Consider the following 22,627-nt stretch of genomic DNA (forward strand, 5'->3'; position numbering starts at 1 on the left):
TTGTTCCATAGTTTCACTCCTTGAACAGAAACACAAAAGCCTTTTCTTGTAGTACGTACCTTCATTGTTTTGAAGTTACAAAAACCCCTTAAATTATAACTTCCTTCTTTCAAAAAAAACATACTCTGAATATTACCTGGCAGTTCTTTATTTTTTGCTTTGAATAGAATTTGTGCTGTTTGGAATTTCACTATATCGTCAATTTTCAATATTTCAGACTGCAAAAATAGTGAGTTTGTATGTTCCCTATAACCTGCATTGTGGATGATTCGAATTGCTTTCTTTTGAAGAGTAAAAAGTGAATGTAATGTGGTTTTATAGTTATTGCCCCAGAACTCTGCACAATAGCTTAAGTATGGTGAAACCAGTGAACAGTAGAGAATATGAAGTGATGTTCTGTCGAATACCTGTTTTGCCTTGTTTAGTACTGCAATGCTTCGTGATACTTTGGAATGAATATATCTTACGTGAGCTCTCCAGTTAAGTTTTTCATCTATTATTACCCCCAGAAATTTATTTTCACTGACTCTTTCAATATCAACACCATTTATTTGAATCTTTGCATTTGTATTTAAACTACTATTTCCAAATAACATAAGTTTAGATTTATTCAAATTTAATGATAATTTGTTTTTATCAAGCCAGAACTTCACTTTACTTATTTCATTAGTCATATCCTCCAATAAATTCTGCAGATCATCACCAGAGCAAAAAATGTTTGTATCGTCAGCAAAGAGAACCATTTTTAATACTTTGGACACTTTACAGATGTCGTTAATGTACAAGTTGAAGAATTTTGGACCCAAAACTGACCCTTGGGGTACACCACAAGCAATGTCCATACATAAGGAGCAACCACCATTTATTTTCACAAACTGCTTTCTGTCACTTAAATAACTCCGGACCCAATCTAAAACTACCCCTCTGACACCATAACGTTCCAGTTTTCTTATTAATATATCATGATCTATAGTGTCAAATGCCTTTGTCAAGTCTATGAATAACCCAGCCACATATTGCTTTTTGTCTATGGAATTTGTGATGTATTCTATTGAATCTAATAGTGCCGATGATGTTGATCTGCTTGATCTGAATCCGTACTGACTCTCAGTGAGTAGTTTATGTTTATCTATAAATTTTTCCAGTCTGTTTTTAAACAGTTTTTCAAGAACTTTTGAGAATTGAGGTAGTAAAGAGACAGGCCTGTAGTTTGTGAAATGGTGTTTGTTTCCAGATTTGTATAGAGGTATAACTTTTGCTATTTTCATTCTGTCTGGAAATCGACCAGTTTGAAATGATAAATTACAGATGTATGTAAATGGTTTTATAATAGCCTCAATGACTCTTTTAACCACTATCATATCAATATCATTACAATCCAAAGATTTGTGATTTTTACATTTTTTGACAATTTCAAGAACTTCATTTTCATCAACGGCTGTGAGAAACATAGAATATGGATTTCTGTCAATCAGTGTATCGGGTTTTTCCTGTGCTTTCCCAGGATGAGTGATTGTTCTTGCTAAATTTGGTCCAGCAGTTACAAAGAATTCATTGAGACTATTTGCCACAACATCCATATTGTATTCTTCATGGTCATTACAAATGAAATACTTGGGATAGTTCTTTTGTCCAGTCCCACACTCAAAAAAGTCAACTAAGGCAGTTGTTTGATTAATTCAATAGACATTTGTCTATTTAACATGAACATATTGAGTTTAGGTTTTTAAATCATTATCAGTTGTTGGTTTAACATAAAATAACAAAAAGTTTAATGAACTAGATTTGCATTCTTCAGTTCAATCAAATATAATTATTTTAAATCAACAACTCTAAAACCGATGCCTAGTGCGCATGCTCAAACTTCCCAGAAGTGAAGAGGCGGGAAAGCGGAGAAAGTTATATGTGTTCAGTGGACTGCCATTTCCCTCTGCGGAATCTTCCACAATACAGGTAAGTAATAAATAACTCAAAATATCTTAGTCAAACGAAGTTGTTCTGTCCGTTAATTGTTTAACAATGTTTTTAATTCCAAATGTGTAAGTTGTCATTAGACAGCGGGAGTGGAGCAAATGCAGTGAAAATCTGGTATTAGACGGTGCCAATCGGTACTGTCTAATACCTGATTTCTAATCCGCTCTGGGTATATTTATATTATTAATAGCATTTCCACTTCATTGTTTTTCTTTTTTTTTTTTACCCGTTTTTGCAGTTAGTCTTATAGTGTTTTTAGCGGTTATTGATATGTTTAATTCAATATTTAACACGTTTCTAATTCACTTTCAAAGTAAATGAAGTTAGCTAAAGCTAGTATGGTTGTCTCATTGAACTTCTACCTAGCTCTGTTAGCATTCACTTTGGTTTTAAATGACGGTTATTGCAAGACATGGTCTTTGTTCACTTCTTTTATTATCATTTGCATTTTTTCTTTCTTTCTTTCTCTCTCCTTTTATTTTAAGCATTCGGCCTCTGGCAGTAATGCAAGTTAAACTAGCATGCGCGAGTTGCTAAATATTAGCTGTGTTCAAATTCAGGGGCTGCATCCTTGGAATTGACTTGAACGCTAGTGCATGGGAAAAAGCATAAACACGAGGTCAGAGGAAAAGGCAATGGCGGATAGTTATGAAAATTGCCTGTCGGACCTTTACCGCAACTACCAGCATCTTTATTGCATAGTGTGAAACACTGCTATTACATATGGCAACAGATTGGATATTTATCTGTGAATTTTATATTGCAAGAGGTATTTATATGTATTTGTATTTTTTTTATACATTTGCAACAAAGTAAAAAAAAAATCCACTGTGGAATTTTTATAAAATAATTTTGTCTGTTTTCTTTACCATAGTAACACCACAAAGAAAGCTGACCCCTTTTTCTGATTGTTTGTGCCTCCTCATGGTAAGCCTTTTACCATCATATATTTTTTATGATAGTTTTATGATTTAATCAAAGTGAAAAAAAGGTGCCAATAAAACCATCCTTAAAACTGCTTTTCTTTTTTTCTTTCAGTGACTTGTATGTGGCAGTGCAAGCGTTGTTCCATCAGGGAGAGTAGTAGGTACAAATTATTATTTTTTATTTTTTTTGTGTGTGTGTCCCGTTTGGATCTTTAGCCATCAGAATTGTTGTCTTAAGGCCAAGAAAGATGCCAAGCGGATTTATTTTACCAAGTGGATCATCATGGCCTTGCCATATTGGTCCATTTGATTGACCTTTATTATAATTATGAATTTATTTTATTTTCAGTTGCTACAAACGGGACAGACATGACTGGGGGATAGGACAGGGAGAAAGAATGAAAGAGAGGGAGAGAAAGAAAACCAAAGCAATATGACGAGCTAAATAACCAGGGCTGCACATAAGTGGTCCGCAGGTGCGCATTCGCTGTCAAAATAAAAAACGCACACAAGATAAGAAGTTGCAACGCGTGTTTGCGTACATAAGATTTTCTGGAGGAGGACAGACATTTGTTTAGAACTCTTAAAGATGTCGAAGAAGCTCCTTTAAGCAATTACTGTGATGTTCCTCCACCTCCAAAGAAATGTCAGAAGGAGTCCAAACCACAAAAGAAGCGCGTATTCTCGGAAAAGTGGTTGCAGGAGGTGAGCTGGCTTCAAACAAATGATGAACGCACAGAGATGTGGTGCGGAATGTGCCGTGAAAATCCCACTCTAGGACAAAAACACTGCGTTTTATATGGACGCAAACGCGTGCTGCAACTTCTTATCTGGTGCGCGACTTTTATTTTGACAGCGAATGCGCACATGCGGACCACTTATGTGCACCCGTGTAAATAACATAATGTTCTGCCGGGTGTGTTGTTGGTTTTCTCTCGATTTCTGAGTCGACAAGCGCCTTTGTTACTGGGACCAGTCATTTTAAGAAAGGCCCCCATTAGAAGCCATGAGAAATGCAAGAAACGTATTATTGGTCAGTCTGCAATATCTTTCCCAGAACAAACACCACTTGCAAATAATATACTAAAAATAAACCTGAAAAATCTGTTTAGAACAGCGTACTGTGTTGCAAAGAGTGAACTACCACTGGTGCAATTTAGCAGTCTTTGCAAACTTCAAAAAGCAAATGGCCTAGATCTTGGTTCCACTTGCCTCTTACTTGTGACTTTAGTGGAAATTTCAAATTCAGGATCTGACACAGACTGATTCATGTTCTACACAGACAGCACTGATGTCCGCATGGTCTTCTAAAAGCAGCTTTAGTCAGCTTAGATGTGAAGTGAGTGAAATATACAGTTGAGTTTTTAATCAATGTATTTGTTCTCTATTGCAGATTGACAAGGAGTTTTTGCGAATCACCACAAAGCCTCTGCTATCTACTTTCTTTGCCGAGCTTGACCAATACGCGCCACGCTTAATGGAAATCTTTCTGACCAAAGGAGGGACACGTGGAAAGAAAATAAGAGGTCTCATGCTTGCCATCTCCAAGGTTTGTATTAGGATTGAGTAGACTTTGTCATAGGCAGCAAAAATAACTTTTATTTGGAGATGAAGTTGTCAATTTTGTTTTGGCTTAACAACATGCCAGGTTCTAACCTAAAGAATAATTATGCAAGTTAACTGATTACCCTAGCTTTAAGAAAAACAGACTGGTTTTGGCTCATATTATCTCCTCCTCCTCTCCAGCATGACAACATCCATACCAGACGAGCATGCATCTTGAAGTCTTTGTGCATCCACCTAAACGAAGACTATGAGAAGTTAATAAAGGAGTACTTGGTGAGCCATTGTGACAGCATGTTGTCTGTAACATTCTCATACAAATTGTGACGTTGCCTCAAATGCAAATCATTAAAATTAAAATTTTGAGATTAGCAACAAGACACCTGGTATTGGGGAAAGGATGTCTTGAATACCAAACAGTATTAAGCGTTGCAATAAAGAATTTCTGGAATTTGGTATTGGAAGGAAAGAAATTTATGCCTACTTAAACTTGATACACAAACATACAATGCATTTAACATGCATCAAGACAATATTGCTTTTGAATCTGTACTTGGATTAAAACAAGTCCTGTTGTTTTTTCATTGCTATGGTCATCAGTATTTGTAAATAGAAATGTCTATGAACTTTGAGCTGTTTAGTACTAACACTTCTATACCTGTTTTATTTTAGCAGCTGAGTTAGCCTTTTCTCGAGTCCTGTCCCCCTAAGTTACTCTTGCTACGTCCGACAAACAAATGGTTTCCTCTGCGCACCAATGGGTACCCAAATGTGCAAGCAGACATGCTTCATATTCATATCGGTACATTTACCTGGGAGTGGGGCCATACACACTGTTTAATCCATTCATGTTGTTTTTGACTTTGTGAATGGAAAGAACACAACTCCTCCAGACACAATCTCTCGGCGTATCGGTGGGCACACTGCTTCACCATCTTGCTTGAGGTTAATGTTTGTCAGACACAGTAACGGTTGCTATAATGTGTAATTGGACAATGGCCCTTTCGGGGGAGGGGCCGGTGAGAGGTCAATTATGCCACCTCTTTTGACATGAGAGGTGTATTTTATAATTTATGTATTGGAGTAATTACTAACAACTACTTTAGTGGTGTAATTTTCTGTTTATTACTTTGACTACTTGGATTTTATGAACAGCATAGAAACAGTTGTTTAAACAATCTCTTAAATTTTACTTTGTTGTCTTATACTTTTTCATGTAGGATACGGACAGCGAGGGAAAAAGCTGCATGGAGCAAACTGTGATGGGGGTGTACGTCATCCAGAAGGAGGGTGCTGAACCTGAAGATGACCCAGAGGACGTTGGTGTCCTGATTGAGGGTGTGGAGGCTAACACTGATTTGGGTAACATTGCACAAGCATGTGCTCTGTTGTTTGGACTCATATACTGTTTGAACCTGAGCTACCCACCAGAACTTAAATGCACCTTTGAAGTCCTCCAGAAGATACTTTTAAATCTTGATGGACAAAAGCTGTCTTCAAAGGTACAGTTTCTGAAAAACAAGCTTATGGGGTGAGAGCACTTGAAAATGACTGATAGGTCTTGAATGGTTCATTGGTGCAATGGTGATTTCCAATATATAATGTTAATATTTGAGTTGTTTATATTTTTTTCTTTCATTTAAATTTTTTTTTAAGTTTTTGGATTCTCTCTGTTGGGCAATTCACCTTTTATACAGCACTGCAGATGATTTTTGTTTGTCCTTATATACAGTAGATGGCTCAAAATGGATCAGAAGTACTGACAGAAGTACTATGTTGTGTTTATGTATCAAGGGCCTGTAAAGTTTAAGACCACTGCCACCTGTTAAGTTTACTGTATTATTGTGTCCATTTTGCTTGCTAGCATGTTTTAAAACACAGCAAAACTATATTGCTAGCTGTGGAGGACTGCAACCAAAATTTAAAAAAAATAAATACAGAAATATAAAAATTGGTCAAACTAATAATTATTTCAATGAGATACACCAAACAAATATAGATTTTCATCACCTATGGAATTTTTTGTTGTTGTTGTATTGCCCCCAAATTATTTCTAATTATTTTATTTTATTTTTCCAAATTCACACATTTCTATTTTGTCACATGTTTTAACTTGCCAAGTGGGAGATGTATTTTTATCTTTTAGTTTAATTTTTTAAAATGCAGTCGATATATTGAGCAAATTTTGCATCTGTTTTTAGTTGTGGAAGCTTTGGTTCCAACATATTACCTATGTAAATAAGTATTCTAACGTTTTACCTTTTGAAGTGGCATAATGCTTGCAGGTGTACAAAAATGGTAAGCTTTTATATTGTCCACTAAATCCAGTTAATAAAGATAATGTTATCATAATCTGATTGTGACTTTTTTTGTAAAGTAGTGGGTTTCTAAATGTGTAACAAATGTAAACAAATCTAATTGAAATAATTTGGTTGAAATGAGTGAAATCATTGCCTTGATTAACAAAGTAGTTGTTGAAACAACAATTTAATTCTGTTTTCCTAAACTTTTTAAATTGTGTAGAATGAATTAAAACAAATTTCACTCTACATACTTAAATAAATCACTTCAAATCAATGTAAGTATAGTATGTTGATCCAACGTAATCTGATTACATTAAACCACCAAATGCTAAATGTGTTGGTTTGACATGATCGAAAAGGGTTTATTGTACTTGGTTAAATTGTGTGCAAAAAGGGTGCCATGATTAAATTGTGTTCATCCAACAACAGATTTTTTTGAGTGCACATTTTATAACACTGTTCAGGATTTCCCATAATCTTTTATTATTATTTCTATTTATATCTAATTGCTTCTTATAGTATTCCTTTTTACTAAATCTAAGTATATTAGTTAACCTATTTTTATATCTTTTGTATCTGATTTCAGCATCTTTAGTTCTCGTTCTTAAGAACTCTCTGTATAGAGCATTTTTCTTTATACATGCATTTTGCAGACCTTTTGTTATCCATGGACAGTCCATATATTTCTGTTTCCTACTATATTGCTTTATTGGGCAGTTGGTATTGTACAGTAATGTAAATATTCTAAGGAATTTATTATAAGCACTATTAACGTCCTGTTCCTGATATACTTCACCCCAGTTTTCCTTCAATAAATCTTTTTTAAATGCATTCATTCTTTCTTCTGTTCTTACTCGTCTGTACTCTTTTTTACTGTCCATTTTATTGATCTTGTAATTCCTATCATAGATTGTAAAAATTGGAAGATGGTCACTTATGTCGTTAATCAGGAGTCCACTTACAGTCTTATTTTCAATGTCATTTGCAAAAATGTTGTCTATGAGAGTTGCACAATGTGATGTAATCCTGGTAGGTCTAGTAATTTTAGGGAATAGATTCATACAGTGCATTGTGTTTATAAATTCCTCAGTGGTTTTATGTTTATTTGGGTTTAGCAAATCAACATTGAAGTCTCCACAAATGAAAACTTTTTTGCGAGCTATTTCAATAAATGTTTCTTCTATCCAGTCTTTAAATGTCTCAATACTACTACCTGGAGCTCTGTATATACAGCTAATGATTACATTTTTACTTTTTTCTTTACAAATTTCAACTGTAATACATTCTAGTACATTATCAATCACCATCGTCATCTTTTCCACCACATTAAATTTCAAGGATTTGTCCACATACAAGGCCACTCCTCCTCCTCCTTTGTTTCGCCTAGTTATAAATGTGAATTCATAACCCTCCAGTTCAAAGTCTGTTCCTTTTTCCATATTGATCCAAGTTTCTGATAAGGCAATGACACTAAATGGATGTGAAAACTGGTTAAGATATTCTTTGATATGACTAAAATTAGCATAGAGACTTCTACAGTTGCTGACACACTTTTCACTTTGTGATTTTATTACAAAAGAAAATCTGTTGTAATAATAATTTCAGATGGCGTACACAGACTCTTGATGTTGAGTGCGCTGTCTTGCATTAAGCTTAGAGATCATATGTAATTCTCCTTCCTTGCAGCTGTCTAATGAAGACAAAATTCCCTCTGAGCAAAAAGCTTTGTTTGGTTTCAAATTCACATGTGCAGTAAAGTAGGTTAAAAAACAACAAGAATGCTCTGCTTGAGGAGCTTGCACCAGCTATATCTGTATCATGCCTTAAATAATGTCTTAAAATGCTTAGATGCCACTGCAGACACACAGATAGGAGCAAAGAGATGGTCCCACAGCAGGGTGCTTCTCTGGAAGCTTTAATGAAACTCAGCTTAGTTACAAACAAAATCACTTAATTCTAAGACAGAAAAAATGGCATTTATGTTGGGCTTAACCCTGATTAAAACTATAACTGCGTCAAATCAGCATTTGAAAGCTGATTATCACCTTCATCTTTATTTATACTATAACATGAAAAGAATCTAATGTTTAATATGTTTGTTTTTCAAATGTTTAAGAAAATGAAAGATAGAAAATGAAAGACGGATATTCTCCCACAGTCTGATACAGGTATTTTGCTGCTCAACATACCTGTGTCTTCTTCCTTTTGTTTAATGATGGGCCTAATGTTTTCTACTACGAAGCCATGCTGTTGTAGATGCAGTTTGTCATTTAGCATTGACTTGCTGAAATATTCAGTGGCTTCCCTGAAAAAGATGGGAGCATATGTTACTCTGAAACATGTATATAACTTTCATCTTCCCAAATGTGCAAAGTGCAATTTCCATAAGCACTAATGCATCCTCATATCATCAGTGATGCAGGATGTTGACCTGAGCACTGATAACAATCAAGATGGTCGTCAAAGGAGCTTGCAAAGAAAAGCGTCTGGACTTCTTTAACTTACTTGAAGATGTTTCACCTCTCATCCGAGAAGCTTCTTCAGTTCTAAGGTCAAATGGTGGAGAGTCCCAGATATAAACCTAGTGGGAGTATCCCCCCACAGGGGGACAAAAGGACCCCCTGATGATCCACTAATCGCCTGAGACAAGGTGTGAAACTGGGTGTGGGTCCCAATCAGCCCGAGTTTCGGGTGAGTTCATTGTGAAACCTGGCCCCACCTTATCATGCGAATTCCTGAGGTCAGATGGCCCAGGATGTGAGTGGGCGTTAAGGCGTCTGGGAAGGGATCTCAAAACTGGATTATAGATGGCAGAGAGTTGGTGTCATAAACCACCGCCTCTGTTCAAAGATGGTCGCTCACAGTGGACATAGATGGCTCTCAATTTTGAATACACGTAGACATTGAGGGCTAGCAGGAGGGACCATGCGCTTACCTGCTGCTCTCTGGCAGGTAGCTCCATGCCCTCCTGGGTTAGAACACACATGCATCAACACTACAATGAGCGGGTGGAGGGAGGTTTGGAGTCTTCTCTCACCCCCGTTCTCTGCGGCCTGCTGGAGCGGGGGGGCTAGGAGGAGGAGTTGGCCGTCCGACTGCGGTCTGGAGTGTGGGGCCTCCCTGCTGCTGCGGAGTCGGGGCGGTCTGCCTCTCCCCACCGCAGGGAAAAGGGTAACACCACCTGGGTCTGGGTGCAGTTCCCCCCTCCAGGGGCAAGGGTACCTAGACCCGGTTCGTAGAGTACGCTTGGGGAGTGTGATCGTGTGTACAGCGTCTCTTTATGTCTGTCTCCACGTTGGTTGAGTGTGGAGTAAGTGCATATGAGAGCATGAGGGTGGGAATGGATGTTTGTGTCTGTGTGTGCCTGTATGTCTGTGTCTATATGTCAGGTTGGGTATCAGACGCCACCTCTCTGGGGACATCTCAGGCCCTCCAAGGTTTGGAGGCCTATCTCCACCCACCACCACTTCCCCTGCCAGTGGCGGACTCCCTCAGGTGTCGGTACGTTGGTGGTTCTTTGTGTCTGGGGGTGGGTGTCCGGGTACACACCGGCTCACTCCTTGGCGGCCGCTTATCGGGGCCTGGAACCTGGGGCTCGCTCGGGCCACTTCGGAGGTGGACTGCTGAGTCTTGTCCTGTGGAGGTGGCTCTTCTGTGTTGTGCCATGCGCTTGTGAGCCACCTCCACAGGACAAGACTCAGCAGTCCATCTGCATCTTAAGGATAAAGGACACTCTTTCGAGGATGCCAATGTTCACATTTTGGACAGAGAGGACAAATGGCTTGAAAGAGGAGTGAAAGAAGCCATCTATGTCCACTGTGAGCAACCATCTTTGAACAGAGGCGGTGGTTTATGACACCAACTCTCTGCCATCTATAATCCAGTTTTGAGATCCCTTCCCAGACGCCTTAACGCCCACTCACATCCTGGGCCATCTGACCTCAGGAATTCGCATGATAAGGTGGGGCCAGGTTTCTCAACACACCCGAAACTCGGGCTGATTGGGACCCACACCCAGTTTCACACCTTGTCTCAGGCGATTAGAGGATCATCAGGGGGTCCTTTTGTCCCTCTGTGGGGGGGATACTCCCACTAGGTTTATATCTGGGACTCTCCACCATTTGACCTTAGAACTGAAGAAGCTTCTCTGATGAGAGGTGAAACGTCTTCAAGTAAGTTAAAGAAGTCCAGACGCTTTTCTTTGCAAGCTCCTTTGACTACGATGACCTGGATGACTGAGAACCTTCACAGACAATCAAGATGGTCCCTCTCCACTTTAGTCCAGGGAACACAGTGTCTGTGTTTTTCAAATAGAATTAAAACTTTTGGATTCATTTGAGCTCAGAATAGTTTTTTTCTTTGCCTCACTCCATTTAAAACGAGCTTTGACCAGGAGGATATCACACCATTCATTCATCGTGTTCACACGAGTTCTTTATGATGGAGCTTTAATCTAAGTTTTTGTATGGCACGACAATGGTTTTTCTGAAGTCTTGCTGAGCTCATTCAGTGATTCCCGTGACAGAATCATGCCTTTTTTAAATTTAGTGTTGGCTAAGGGCCCAACAATCACCGACATCCATCCATTTTTGAAGTATAAGCCTCGTCCCTTGAGCAGATTTACCGACTCTTTTATTGACATTATGTACTAGATGAGATATTCAAACTCTTTGCAACACTCTTAGTTTAAACATTTGATATGTTTTCTGTGTTCTGTGAATAAAATATGGATTTATGAGTACTGCAAATTCTTTCATTATGTTTTTTTTCATAGACATTTTACACAAATGTCATAACTTTTTTTGGACAAGGTTTGTAGTTATAGAGCAGTCATTTGCATTTTGCATGTAAATTTAATACTTAATTTCACTCAGCACTTAAAAACTTCTAATTTTACCAGCTTTTCAGATGATAATATTTTTGGAACAGGTGCTTGATATAGGCCTTCATTCAGACAAACTGTAGACAGTTCATTTCATTTCAGCAGGCCACACAAAACGCTAACTCTTAGTTCACTTCTTTTTCCATCACCTGTGTTTAATGGCACTCCCAGGAATTCAGCAAATTATGCACGCCATTGTACATCTTTGAGTATATTTTATTTTGATAATTTAAAATGTGAGCAAACAAGAGCATTTTCAGTGTGTTGTGTGGAATTAGGTCACAGCGCAATACACAAGCTGAACACTGAGAGTGACTGGTACCCATCAGTATGAAGGTTATTTTTACCCCATCAGTCATGTAACTATTTTCATTACTTCAAAGCAATTAAAATAGTTACTGTAAAATTTAACTTAGTGATAACCATTTAAACTGAGCAGACACAAAATAAACTATGCATTGTTTGGAAGGGGTGCCAGGTTAGACAGACCCTCTTCTCTCTAAAAAACAAAAACAAAAACATGACAGAACAGCTCAGGTTTGCACAAGACTTCTGAAACAATGTCCTTTAGACAGGTGAGACCAAAATGGAGATGAAGAGACATAATACACAGCACCATGTTTGGGGAAAACCAAACAGCGTATCAACATCTCATACCAACTGTCAAGTACAGCGGTGCAGGGGTCATGATTTAAGATCGTTTTGTAGCCACAGGACCTCGGCACCTTGCAGTCATTGACTCATCCATGACCTCCCTCATATACTAGAGTATTCTTGATATCTATATCTAGTATTTTACAACAACAACTTAAATTTGCTCATGCAAAGATAATGATCACACTGCAGTAGCAAATCTACAACAGAATGACTGAAATAGAAAAGAATCAATGCGTTGCAATGGCCCAGTTACAGTCCAGGCCCAGATATAACCAACAAAATGGTAAGCAGTACTTGTGTGCATGTCTCACTCTTTTACTGGAAAATTTTCATGCTGTCTTTAAAGCTTTTAAATTAGAGCCAGCCCATCCCTGCTGCCATGACTAAGAAAATAAAATGCCCACAAGCTACAGTCATGGCACATTGTATCAGCGTCTACTGCTGGATGATCATTTCGCTTAACACAAGTAATTATCACATTTAACATGACTAATTTAATTGAACATAAATTAGCGTGATCTTCCTCAGGCATCAACTCCACCCATGTTCTTTTACATTATTGCTATACTGAAATCCACAGAGTTTCAAGGATTGGCGTAGAGACATAACTGATATTTCTTTTCCCACCCCATAACCATTTGTGTCACCAACCTTTTAGAGACGAGATACCAACTTTTCTGAAACCTGTCAGCATTTTAAACCGATACAGGGTTTAAATCATGCTTTTTTATGTGCATTTCATACATTTTTACTTTTTGGGAAACAGAACAAACAGAATCTCCCTTTTTCACAATACAGGAGAATTCACACTCTTGCTTTATCACTGTCCCCAGTTTGATTATGGGTCTGTGAAAATACATACAGAAAGAGATGAACATGTGGAATGAAAAAGGTGAAATGAATGTCAGCTGCAGCGATATATCAGCCATCTTAGTCCAAATGTCAGCCAGGCTTTCCTCCCCCCCCCCGATAAAGCAACAGAGTTATCAAACTGCTTCCTATTGCTGCTGCCATGGTGACAGGAAGGTATAGAAGAGGTGAATCAGAGGCTGATAAGTTTAGGAAATAGATGTCACTGCTTCAGTCATGCTTTGCTGTTGTGTGCTGAAATTGTCCACATCCACAAATGGTTTTTAAAATGTTTCAAAGGAAAAAGAAAAAAGGTTAAAGTCTGAATTGTCATGTGTACTTTGTTAAAACACTTACAGCTATTGTGTTTAGCCGCCTGTCGAGTTCAAAGATTTCTTTTAAATGCCAAATCTTAAAAAGCAACCTTTTTTTTTCTCCATGTGGCATATTTTTAAAGTTTATCTCATTATGTTTGAGAGGATTTTATACACCCAAGAGTCGCAGCATTTCTCAAACCACTGCAGACCATTTAATCCTTTCAGTGGAAGCAAATTAATTAATTAATTAGTAACAGAAAGTGGTAGCTTAATTTCAGGTTTAGAAAGAGTATAAATGTGTAAAAGGCTGTTACATCCTGTGAGGCTGTGGGAGTGTGTGGGCGTGGTGTTGTCTTCTCCCTCTCCTCCTCCTTTCTTGCCCCTCCCCTTGTCTCTCTCTGCCCCTGCCTTCTCCTTTAGAACACACCTGCTGCTCATCTGCCCTCGTTTACCACCAATTACCCTCAGAGGTGATATAAGCTGGAGAAGAGCAGTGTGGTGGTGGGGGAGGTGTCTGGTGGATTTCCTCTGTGCTGGGTAGTGTGTGAGATACTGGTTTGGTATGGAAACGGCCTGCTGTGTGTGACCAGTCCTGCTGTGCGTGGCTCTTTGTGAGTAGTGCTTAACTGAGTGGTGGTTTCCCATAAGTGACGGTGGCCTCCATTAGTTTGTTTGGCCTGCCTGGGTATTGTTACTAGCAGCGTTGCTGTCTTTTTCTGTTGAAGCCTTATAGTTGTTTTCTTTGTTGAAGTGGTCACTATCTCTTTGGGTTGACCTGTCTGATTTATTATTAAAGCAGCGGTGCTGTCTCTTTTTGTTGTTACCATTTATGATTATTGAGGTATTTGATTATAATAAAGATTTATTTTGTGTTAAATACCTCTGCCTGGCGTTCTTTTCATTTCACCCAGATCCAACTGTTCCTGTCCCCCACCCTCATCGCCTAGCTTTTATGTGGGGACGTAACAAAGGCCCTGAAAGGTCAAAGGGACTGCAACTTCAGAACGTGCTAGCAAATAGAAAAATGCTTTAAAAGCACACAAAATACAACAGAAGCTGAATAAATACAAACAGAAAAGTGATTTTGTGGAGACGTCAGGAACAGAAAGCAAAACATTCAAATGACTGTTGGTTTTGTAAGGGCGAAAAAGTAACGTGTTCTATTGTACAATATGTTTAATACTGTAGCTACATGTTTGCTATCAGTTGTTTATATTATTGTATAGATTAATGAGTATTATAGGGCGATCGTGGCTCAAGAGTTGAGAGTTCGCCTTGTAATCGGAAGGTTGCCGGTTCGAGCCCCGGCTTGGACAGTCTCGGTCGTTGTGTCCTTGGGCAAGACACTTCACCCGTTGCCGACTGGTGGTGGTCAGAGGGCCCGGTGGCGCCAGTGTCCGGCAGCCTCGCCTCTGTCAGTGCGCCCCAGGGTGGCTGTGGCTACAATGAAGCTTGCCATCACCAGTGTGTGAATGGGTGGATGACTGGATATGTAAAGCGCTTTGGGGTCCTTAGGGACTAGTAAAGCGCTATATAAATACAGGCCATTTACCATTATCCCTTTCAATAATTTCTGTAGTATGATTTTTGTGAGATTTTGCAGTGTTTTTCCTACGTCAGCTGTGCTTTATTAAGCTTCTGTTTTGTTTTGTTTTTTTTTGTTTTTTTTTGTGTCATTTTTCTATTTGTTTTCTGTCATGTTTTGCAACTTTCTTGGTTGGACTCAAGTGCGGGACTCAGGCAAGACGGCGAGACGTAGAATAAGCTTTACAATACTTCATTCGCTTTAACACAAAACTGAGAAAAACAAAGATTTCTTGAACATGTGGAAAAGGAAACTAAGGGTTACTTGGAACGTAGACAGAACTTAGCACTAGACTTTAACTGGGCAAGAGACAGGCAAATGGAGCGGAGGCAGGCAACAAAAGGGTAGGCTGGATCTAGGGAAGGAGATGACAGGTCAGGCGGAGCAGGGAAGAGAGTTAGGTGATGTTATCCAGAGAGCTATTGTGAGATGCCTTACTTGTAATCCAAGTGAGATGGAACTGAGGAGGGAGTCAGAGGAGAAGCCTTGGATCCCCAAGTTACTGAGGAAAGGGTGGGCAGACAGGGGGAGCAGGAGTGGAGATCCAGTGACAGAGTTTGATCCGTAGCAGTAGCAGAAGAAACGGTGTTCCTGAAAAGGTGAATGTCAGGGAATGATCCAGGGTTAGCTGAGTCACTAGAGAAAGGAGGAAAACAGAATTACTTGATGTGAGGTCATTTAATTAGAGCAAGACTAACAACTAGCCCGTTTACCACTCTAAAAGAGCTGATAATCTTTCGGAGTCTGGATGGCTGCACTGGTCCTTAAGTATTGCAGTTGATTGGTGATGACTAGCAGGTGAACAGAGGAGGAGAGAAGGATGCTGCAGCTCTGCCCAGGTAAGGCGGAGATGACGACTGCCCAGAGATCAAGGCTTCTTATGACATTTTCTTAAGCTGCAGTGCATTTGATATCTCAGGGCCATTGTGTAAAAAGACGCTCACTACAATTTCTCAGTGTAGGAAAGTCTCAGACTCCATCTGGTCTGAAGTATATAATGGCATAAAATATGTAAGTGTGTGTAGCAGGGACATGCTAGAGGAAGAAGATAACACCATTCACATGGGGAAGACCATCATGACCTCCTGTGAAGCTGACATTGACCTGCTGTGCTCCAGAGATGCATATGAGTGACATGCTGTCACTGCGATGTCGATATCACAGAGGAACGTGATCAGTAAATCAGTCTATCCTGCACAGAGCATTAACATATTGCCTATATAGTCTACATGCATAGCGAAGATGTGTGTTTGTTTATGCATTTGGAAAGGGTCGTTTCTGTGTTGCTTCGTGCTGCTTTTCCTCAGTTCTTCAGTAATGCTGCTGTATCTTGCTTATTGCCAAGATGTCAGGGCAAAGGTGTTGTATTTCTTTATTTGTTTACTTAATGTAACTAATATTTACATTGATGTAAATGGGATAATGTCGGAGTGTTTGATGCGTTTTAAAGCATACAGTAGACGATGGTTTGGGTGCAATACGTGTGTGGATTAGGAACACTGCATAAAAATAAGTAGGAAGTCACCAAAGCAGCAGTAAGCTACATTGATGCTACATCATTTCAGTAGGAAAACAATGTCCATGTGACCAAATGCCTCCCCTTTGTGTACATTTGAAAGCTGACACACTGGAAGCCAACTGGCACAAATAAACAAAAGATGATTTAAATTATACTGGTGTGCAACAAAAAGGAGACGCAGGGTGATCAAAATCAAGTCTAGATAATAACTAGGAAGGTCAAGAAAAGAGAACTCATGAAGAAGAAACAGAACACTGGGAGCTCAGACAGCAAAAGACTCATACAGTCAACAACTGACAAAGGAGACTCAGGACTATATATCAATACAAGAACTAAATGAAATAAAGACTAACAGGGAGAGATACAGACAAGGAAGATGCAAAAGAGTGGAAACACAACATAACAACTCAAAGAAAAACAAAAATGTAGAAAAACATGAGATTGCTCAACATGCAAAGAGGAGAGACACTGCTCTGAACACTAGTACTGGGTTGAACCATCTTTTGCCTTCAGAACTGCCTTAATTCTTCATGGTACAGATTCAACAAGGTGCTGGAAACATTCCTCAGATATTTTGGTCCATATTGACGTGAATGCATCACAAGTTCTACAGATTTGCTTGCTGCACAACTATTGTGCAATCTACACCAAAAAGATGCTCTACTGGACTGAGATCTGCTAACTACGGAGGTCATTTGAGTATAGTAAACTCATTATTTTGCTCAAGAAATCCATTTAAGAATGGATTGATGATGTTTCACGTTAACTTGCCATAGAAGTTGGGTACACTGATGACAAAGGGATGAACATAGTCAAGGAAAATATGAGGCATCTAAACGATGACAGACTCCACCTAAGATGCCCAAAGTGTCAAAGAAAATATCTCCTACACCTTTACAACACCATCACCTAAACCACTGATAGAAGGGAGGATTGATCCAAGCTGATCCAAATGTCTCAGCAAAAACCAAAACTTTTCCAGCTTTGCAATGTTTTGTCTCAATTTGATAAAACCATGAGACTTGAAGCCTAAATTTCCTTTTCTTAGCTGACAGACACGGTACCCGGAGTGGTCTATTGTTGTTGTAGCTGTTTCAACTTCAAGTCTCAATATGTTGTGCTTTCGAGATGCTCTTCTGCATACCTTGCTTGAAGTCAGTGATAATTACTCCTACCTTATCTTCTGTCATCCAGTCCAGGATGACAGAAGATAAGGTTCCTTTGCTTTCTCTCTCCCTGTCTTCCTCCCTTTTTCCTCTCAGGTAGAGTTGTGAGGTGGCACTTCTTGCTGGGGGTGGAGCCTCTGTTTTGCTGTCTCACATCTCTTCATCACTGAAGCAGCAGTATTTAAAGACTAACTTTTGCATCCACTCTCTGCCAGATTGTTGTTGCCTCTATGGTGGAAATTGGTTCCTAAGACTTAGTAACCTTACTATTTCATCTGATTCCAGTAACTGTGAAGTGAAGGATAGGTTTCCCTTGCTCATTCCCCCATCACTGTGGAATTCCTGAATCCGTTGTCACCCCAACTAGTAAGAGCAAACCTGTTATCTAGGAACAGTCACAACTTACCTACCTGCGCACTCTCTGCCGCTCTCTGGATTCCTCAGGCCAGTCACTGCTTCCTCTCCAGCTTGTTAATAGGAAAAAACAAAGTAGTCCACTTTACGCTTTGGCTTCCAATAATAAGAGCAATTCTGGAAGCCTTACCTATGGCTGAGTCTAAGTCTTGTTTAGGCTTTGGCAGTCACCCCTTTGAGCTCCTGTAATCAGAGAAACTTACCTCTTGCTTTTCCTGGTACTGTTGAATTTCTACTTCCTGTAAATAAACCTTTTAAAACTGTGGCCGGTCTCTGGGTCAGCATTTTTGAGTCCAACCATTTGGTAATTGTGATACTATCAGCTTGAAACAGTCTGGCCATTCTCCTCTTACCTCTGACAACAACCAGGCCTTTTTTTATCCAAAGAAGTGCCACTCACTGGACATTTTCTTTCTTTAGGACCATTTCTGTAAACTCTAGTTGACTGTGTTACACTATACATAGAGAACTTGGTCTGCATAAACAGTATATTAATAAGACAATAGTAAGAAAGCTGTAAATTTCCCAGCTTGAACATTTATGCTTAAAGTGTGTTATCCTTTCAATGTCCTTCATTTTTTCCTGTAATTTGCATAAGAATGAACATCACTTTTATATCTTTATGTATTCTTTGAGCAAAGTTTTTGATTTAACATTAAAGGATGAAGATGGTATCAAGATTACCTCTAAAACGATGACAGTTTAATTAATTTTTGCTATACCCACCAGAAACTGACAAGTTAAACATTTGTTCCAGTAGGCAGATTTAATACTTGAAATATTCAGACAAGAAATAAACAGCAGAGGCCATAATTTAGCACGTATAGGTTTGCTTTCAATATCAGTACATCGTTCTGTTACCTATTGTTGCTGCTGTTTATGTCAACATTCACAAACAAGCACCCATAATCACACGAAGAGAAAGTTTACAATGTTTCCTTGTGCAATTTTGACAGGTAGGGGTAGCGCTCTCTCATTTTTTCACTGCCATAACAGCCTCCAGCTCCAACTTCAGGTAATGAGGTAAGAATGTGAACAAAACACACACTTCACACAATGTTTCATGTAAGTGGTAAAGTGTAACATGAAAACAAATATTCTTTAATGATTAAAAAACACATTTGTTTGTCTCTGATAGGCAACAGTGCAGTATGTTATGTTAGCTGGGCTGGGCTGTAATTCTGTAGCCATGCAAATCATTTTATAGGTATTTTCCCATGTTTTGATGTATAGTAAAGTGATGTGTTGTGAATGTAATTTCAAAAGCACTTACATAAATGATGACAGTTTATCTTGAGATGAAACTAGAATAACTGCCATAGTGGGGCTTACAACCACTGACAAAGTAGCACACTTTAATAATATTGGCTTTATCTATTATCTACTTGACCTGGTTAAGTTAAAGTTAGACTGTGGGTCGCTGCCATACACAGCAGATACATTGACCTTGATGTTTGTTGACCCTACTTTTGAAGCCCGACTTTAGCATCATTATTATCCTCATCTCGTAGAACTTTTACTTGGAAGGCAAATGGTCTCTGTTTCTCTTTCACATCACAACTAATAGTCACTGAGATGGCATCTTCCATGAAAACTACAGGAAACTACTGCAATCTACTAGCGACCAAAGCAATCACAAGGATGTTTTTAGTTCAGCACCCTCTTCGCGACTGATCCCACTCACTGACAGCAAACTTAGTTTTTTTGTCCTGGATGTGAATGCTGCCACTTGGTCTTTCAACCAGGGGCGTAGAAAGCCCTGGGTTTCTCAGAAAGAGGCTTACATGACTGTCATAGGGGGGAAAAACAAACTGGCAGGCTGCTGTTCTAATTGTGACCAAACAAATATTTCAAAAATTAACGTTTCAATCTACTAGTACATCTTTAAAGAAAAAAACCCATAAAACCCCCAATTATCGTTTTCCTTTGTTTAATTCAAAACAGCAAAACTCTGTGTGTTCTATATTAATTCCATGTAAAGTGAAACATTTTGTTGTCATTTCTAAATTATTGTTAACAATATGAATAAAGTGTATCTGCCTGTGCAGTTCGGTACACTCAAACACAATCACAGGGAAGACTGCTGACTTGACAGCTGTCTAGATGATTCCCTTCACAAGGAAGGTAAACCAGAGAAGGTCATTGCTGAAAAGGCTGGCTGTTCTCAGAGCTGCTGTATTGAAGCACATTAATGGAAAGTTGACTGAAAGGGAAAAGTGTGAAAGGAATAGGTGTGCAATTATCAGAGATGACTGCATCCTTGAAAGGATTGTCAAGAAAATTAAATTCAAGAACTTGGGAGTGCTTCACAGGAAGTGGACTGAGGCTGGTATCGGTGCAGCAAGATCCTCAGCACCCACAGACGTCTTCAGGAAAGAAGTTACAACTCCCCCATTCCAAAGTGTAAAATGCTTGTGAATCACAAACATGTCAGAAGCATCCTAACTGGGCTAAGGTAAAATGAACTGGACTGTTGCTCGGTGGTCCAAAGGCCACTACTCAAGATGTAAGGAAATTCAAGATCCTAGAGTCTGAAAGGAATGGAGAGACACAGGATTGTGTGAAATTTTCACAGTATCTCATGATTTGGTAGCAATGTCATTTGTTGGTGTTGGTAGTGGATGGCGTTGCAGGTGTCAATGCAGGTGTCTGCCAGGAGGTTTCATCACATTTCTTGCTGACAAGCTTTATGGAAATGTTCATTTTCTTTCCCACTAGCACTGGGAAACCATTATTAACAAATGGTTTGCTGATCATGTTGTGTACTGTTTCTGTTTGGCCAGGCAACTCTGACCCGAAGCTCACAGATAATCTATGGGTTACTGTCATGATGACAATGGGACAAACCTTCAAAATAAGTTTGCTTTTTGTGCAGAAACAAAAATGAAAAATCTGTGATATTACTTGGATGTACTCACCCCTGCACAAATTTGTTTGCTTTCCGGATTTGCTCAAATGAATTTATAAAACACACGAATGGAGTGTTGATTGGTTTCTAATTTAAGGCACCATCTTTTAGCTGATTTATTCTGTATTACTCTACTCATACTGCATAATGATGGAGAAGGAAGCAGACCATGATGAAGTCTATCTTCTCATTCAGAACATTTAGTCATTACTGCATGTTTATTTCCCTCTCAGTCAGATCCTTTCAGTGTTTTCACATGCCTGTCCTTCAGTCAGCTGTATTACATTCCCATGGCATGAAAAGGAGTTTAATTTGATGGCTAAGTAAATGTAGATTGTTTTGTTTGTGTCCGACTGCATATTGATGCACTCTTATACAAGCCATTGATCTGAGACATTCAAATTAGCAAAAAGGACAAGCACATCAAATACAGCATTCAGCAATGTTGGACCAGCAGTGTTTTTAATCTGTGTGCCAGGTGGAAAAAAAGGAAAGTAAACAAGGCCTTTGTCAATGCAATTAGATATCCTCAAAGGCATATATATATATATATATATATATATATATATATTAGGGGTGCAACGATACACAAAATTCACGGTTCGGTTCGGTTCGATACTTTGGTGTCACGGTTCGATATTTTTTCGATACAAAAAAATGTTCATGCATTTTTAATTTGTCATTTATTAAAATTATAAATATATATTTTAACTCAAAAGTACAGTTTTTAAATTTAACCCTAACCCTTGTGCGTGTTTTTTATTTTGACAGCGAATGCGCACCTGCGGACCACTTATGTGCAGCCCTGGTTATTTAGCTCGTCATATCGCAGCCACAGAAATTCTTTTGTCCATGAAACCATAAAGCTGCACTTTCTTTTTGCCTTATAGTCTGATTTGTCATAACTTCTCCGTTTTGTGGTAAGCTTTTCTTTGGCTGTCACTTCTTCACCCTGACCTGTCTTATTTGGCTCAGCAGAACTGAAATGCTTTTACACACTCACTCACATAAGCTCAGCGATTCTCTGCGCGATCAACCTCTCACATGTTTAAGCTGCGGGAGATTTCACTTGTCATGTTTGCATAGTAAGCTAACGATTAATAAGACGATGTCAGAGGAATTGGTGCACAAATTATCATCACTCACAGATCAGTACTGTCACGATTGCAAAGTGAAAGCAAAAAAACAAATTCAAACGCGACTTCAATATGTCACATATTGACAGTGGCTCACCGATGCCAATGACATAATTACCCAGCTACATTTCTGAAAGAATGCAAAAGCATTGACATATATTTTTCCTACAATAGCCCGACGGGCAGGGCAGAGATAGATTTTGGTAGCCCGACTGAAAAAATCGCTAGCTCCGGGACGTCGGGCTAGCGATATTGCAAGCCCTGTATCTGATTGAGGAATCACTCATCTTTGGAAAAGAGAGTTTATTACAGAGAAATGGCTCTTTCCAAAATAAAAGCTATACTATCCGCTTCTTCTGGGCTATATTCTCAGCAGCATAAGGAGAATCATGTGCTAACAGCTGTCTAAATGACTCGGCTAAAGTTAG

The 22,627-nt window shown here is 38.9% G+C and overlaps 2 protein-coding genes across 4 annotated transcripts in view; one reads left to right on the plus strand and one right to left on the minus strand.

The window, feature by feature from the left end:
• The window catches only part of impa2 (inositol monophosphatase 2), a 201,350-nt gene that overhangs the window by 170,664 nt on the left and 8,059 nt on the right, over positions 1-22,627 (minus strand). The window lies entirely within an intron of this gene.
• LOC143420326 (uncharacterized) lies at positions 1,647-6,815 on the plus strand. 3 transcript variants are annotated; one of them, XM_076888259.1, is made up of 6 exons: positions 1,647-1,953; positions 2,849-2,901; positions 3,013-3,061; positions 4,294-4,449; positions 4,647-4,739; positions 5,684-6,815. In XM_076888259.1, exons 4-6 carry the CDS (start codon positions 4,378-4,380, stop codon positions 5,996-5,998), a joined length of 480 nt encoding a protein of 159 aa, XP_076744374.1. In that variant the 5' UTR covers positions 1,647-1,953; positions 2,849-2,901; positions 3,013-3,061; positions 4,294-4,377; the 3' UTR covers positions 5,999-6,815. The 3 variants fall into 3 exon arrangements, with proteins under 3 accessions (XP_076744374.1, XP_076744373.1, XP_076744375.1); XM_076888258.1 differs by having other exon boundaries at positions 1,647-2,901; XM_076888260.1 differs by having other exon boundaries at positions 1,647-2,901; positions 3,013-3,057.

Source organism: Maylandia zebra, linkage group LG9, assembly GCF_041146795.1.
Source record: "Maylandia zebra isolate NMK-2024a linkage group LG9, Mzebra_GT3a, whole genome shotgun sequence".
Classification (NCBI taxonomy): Eukaryota; Metazoa; Chordata; class Actinopteri; order Cichliformes; family Cichlidae; genus Maylandia; species Maylandia zebra.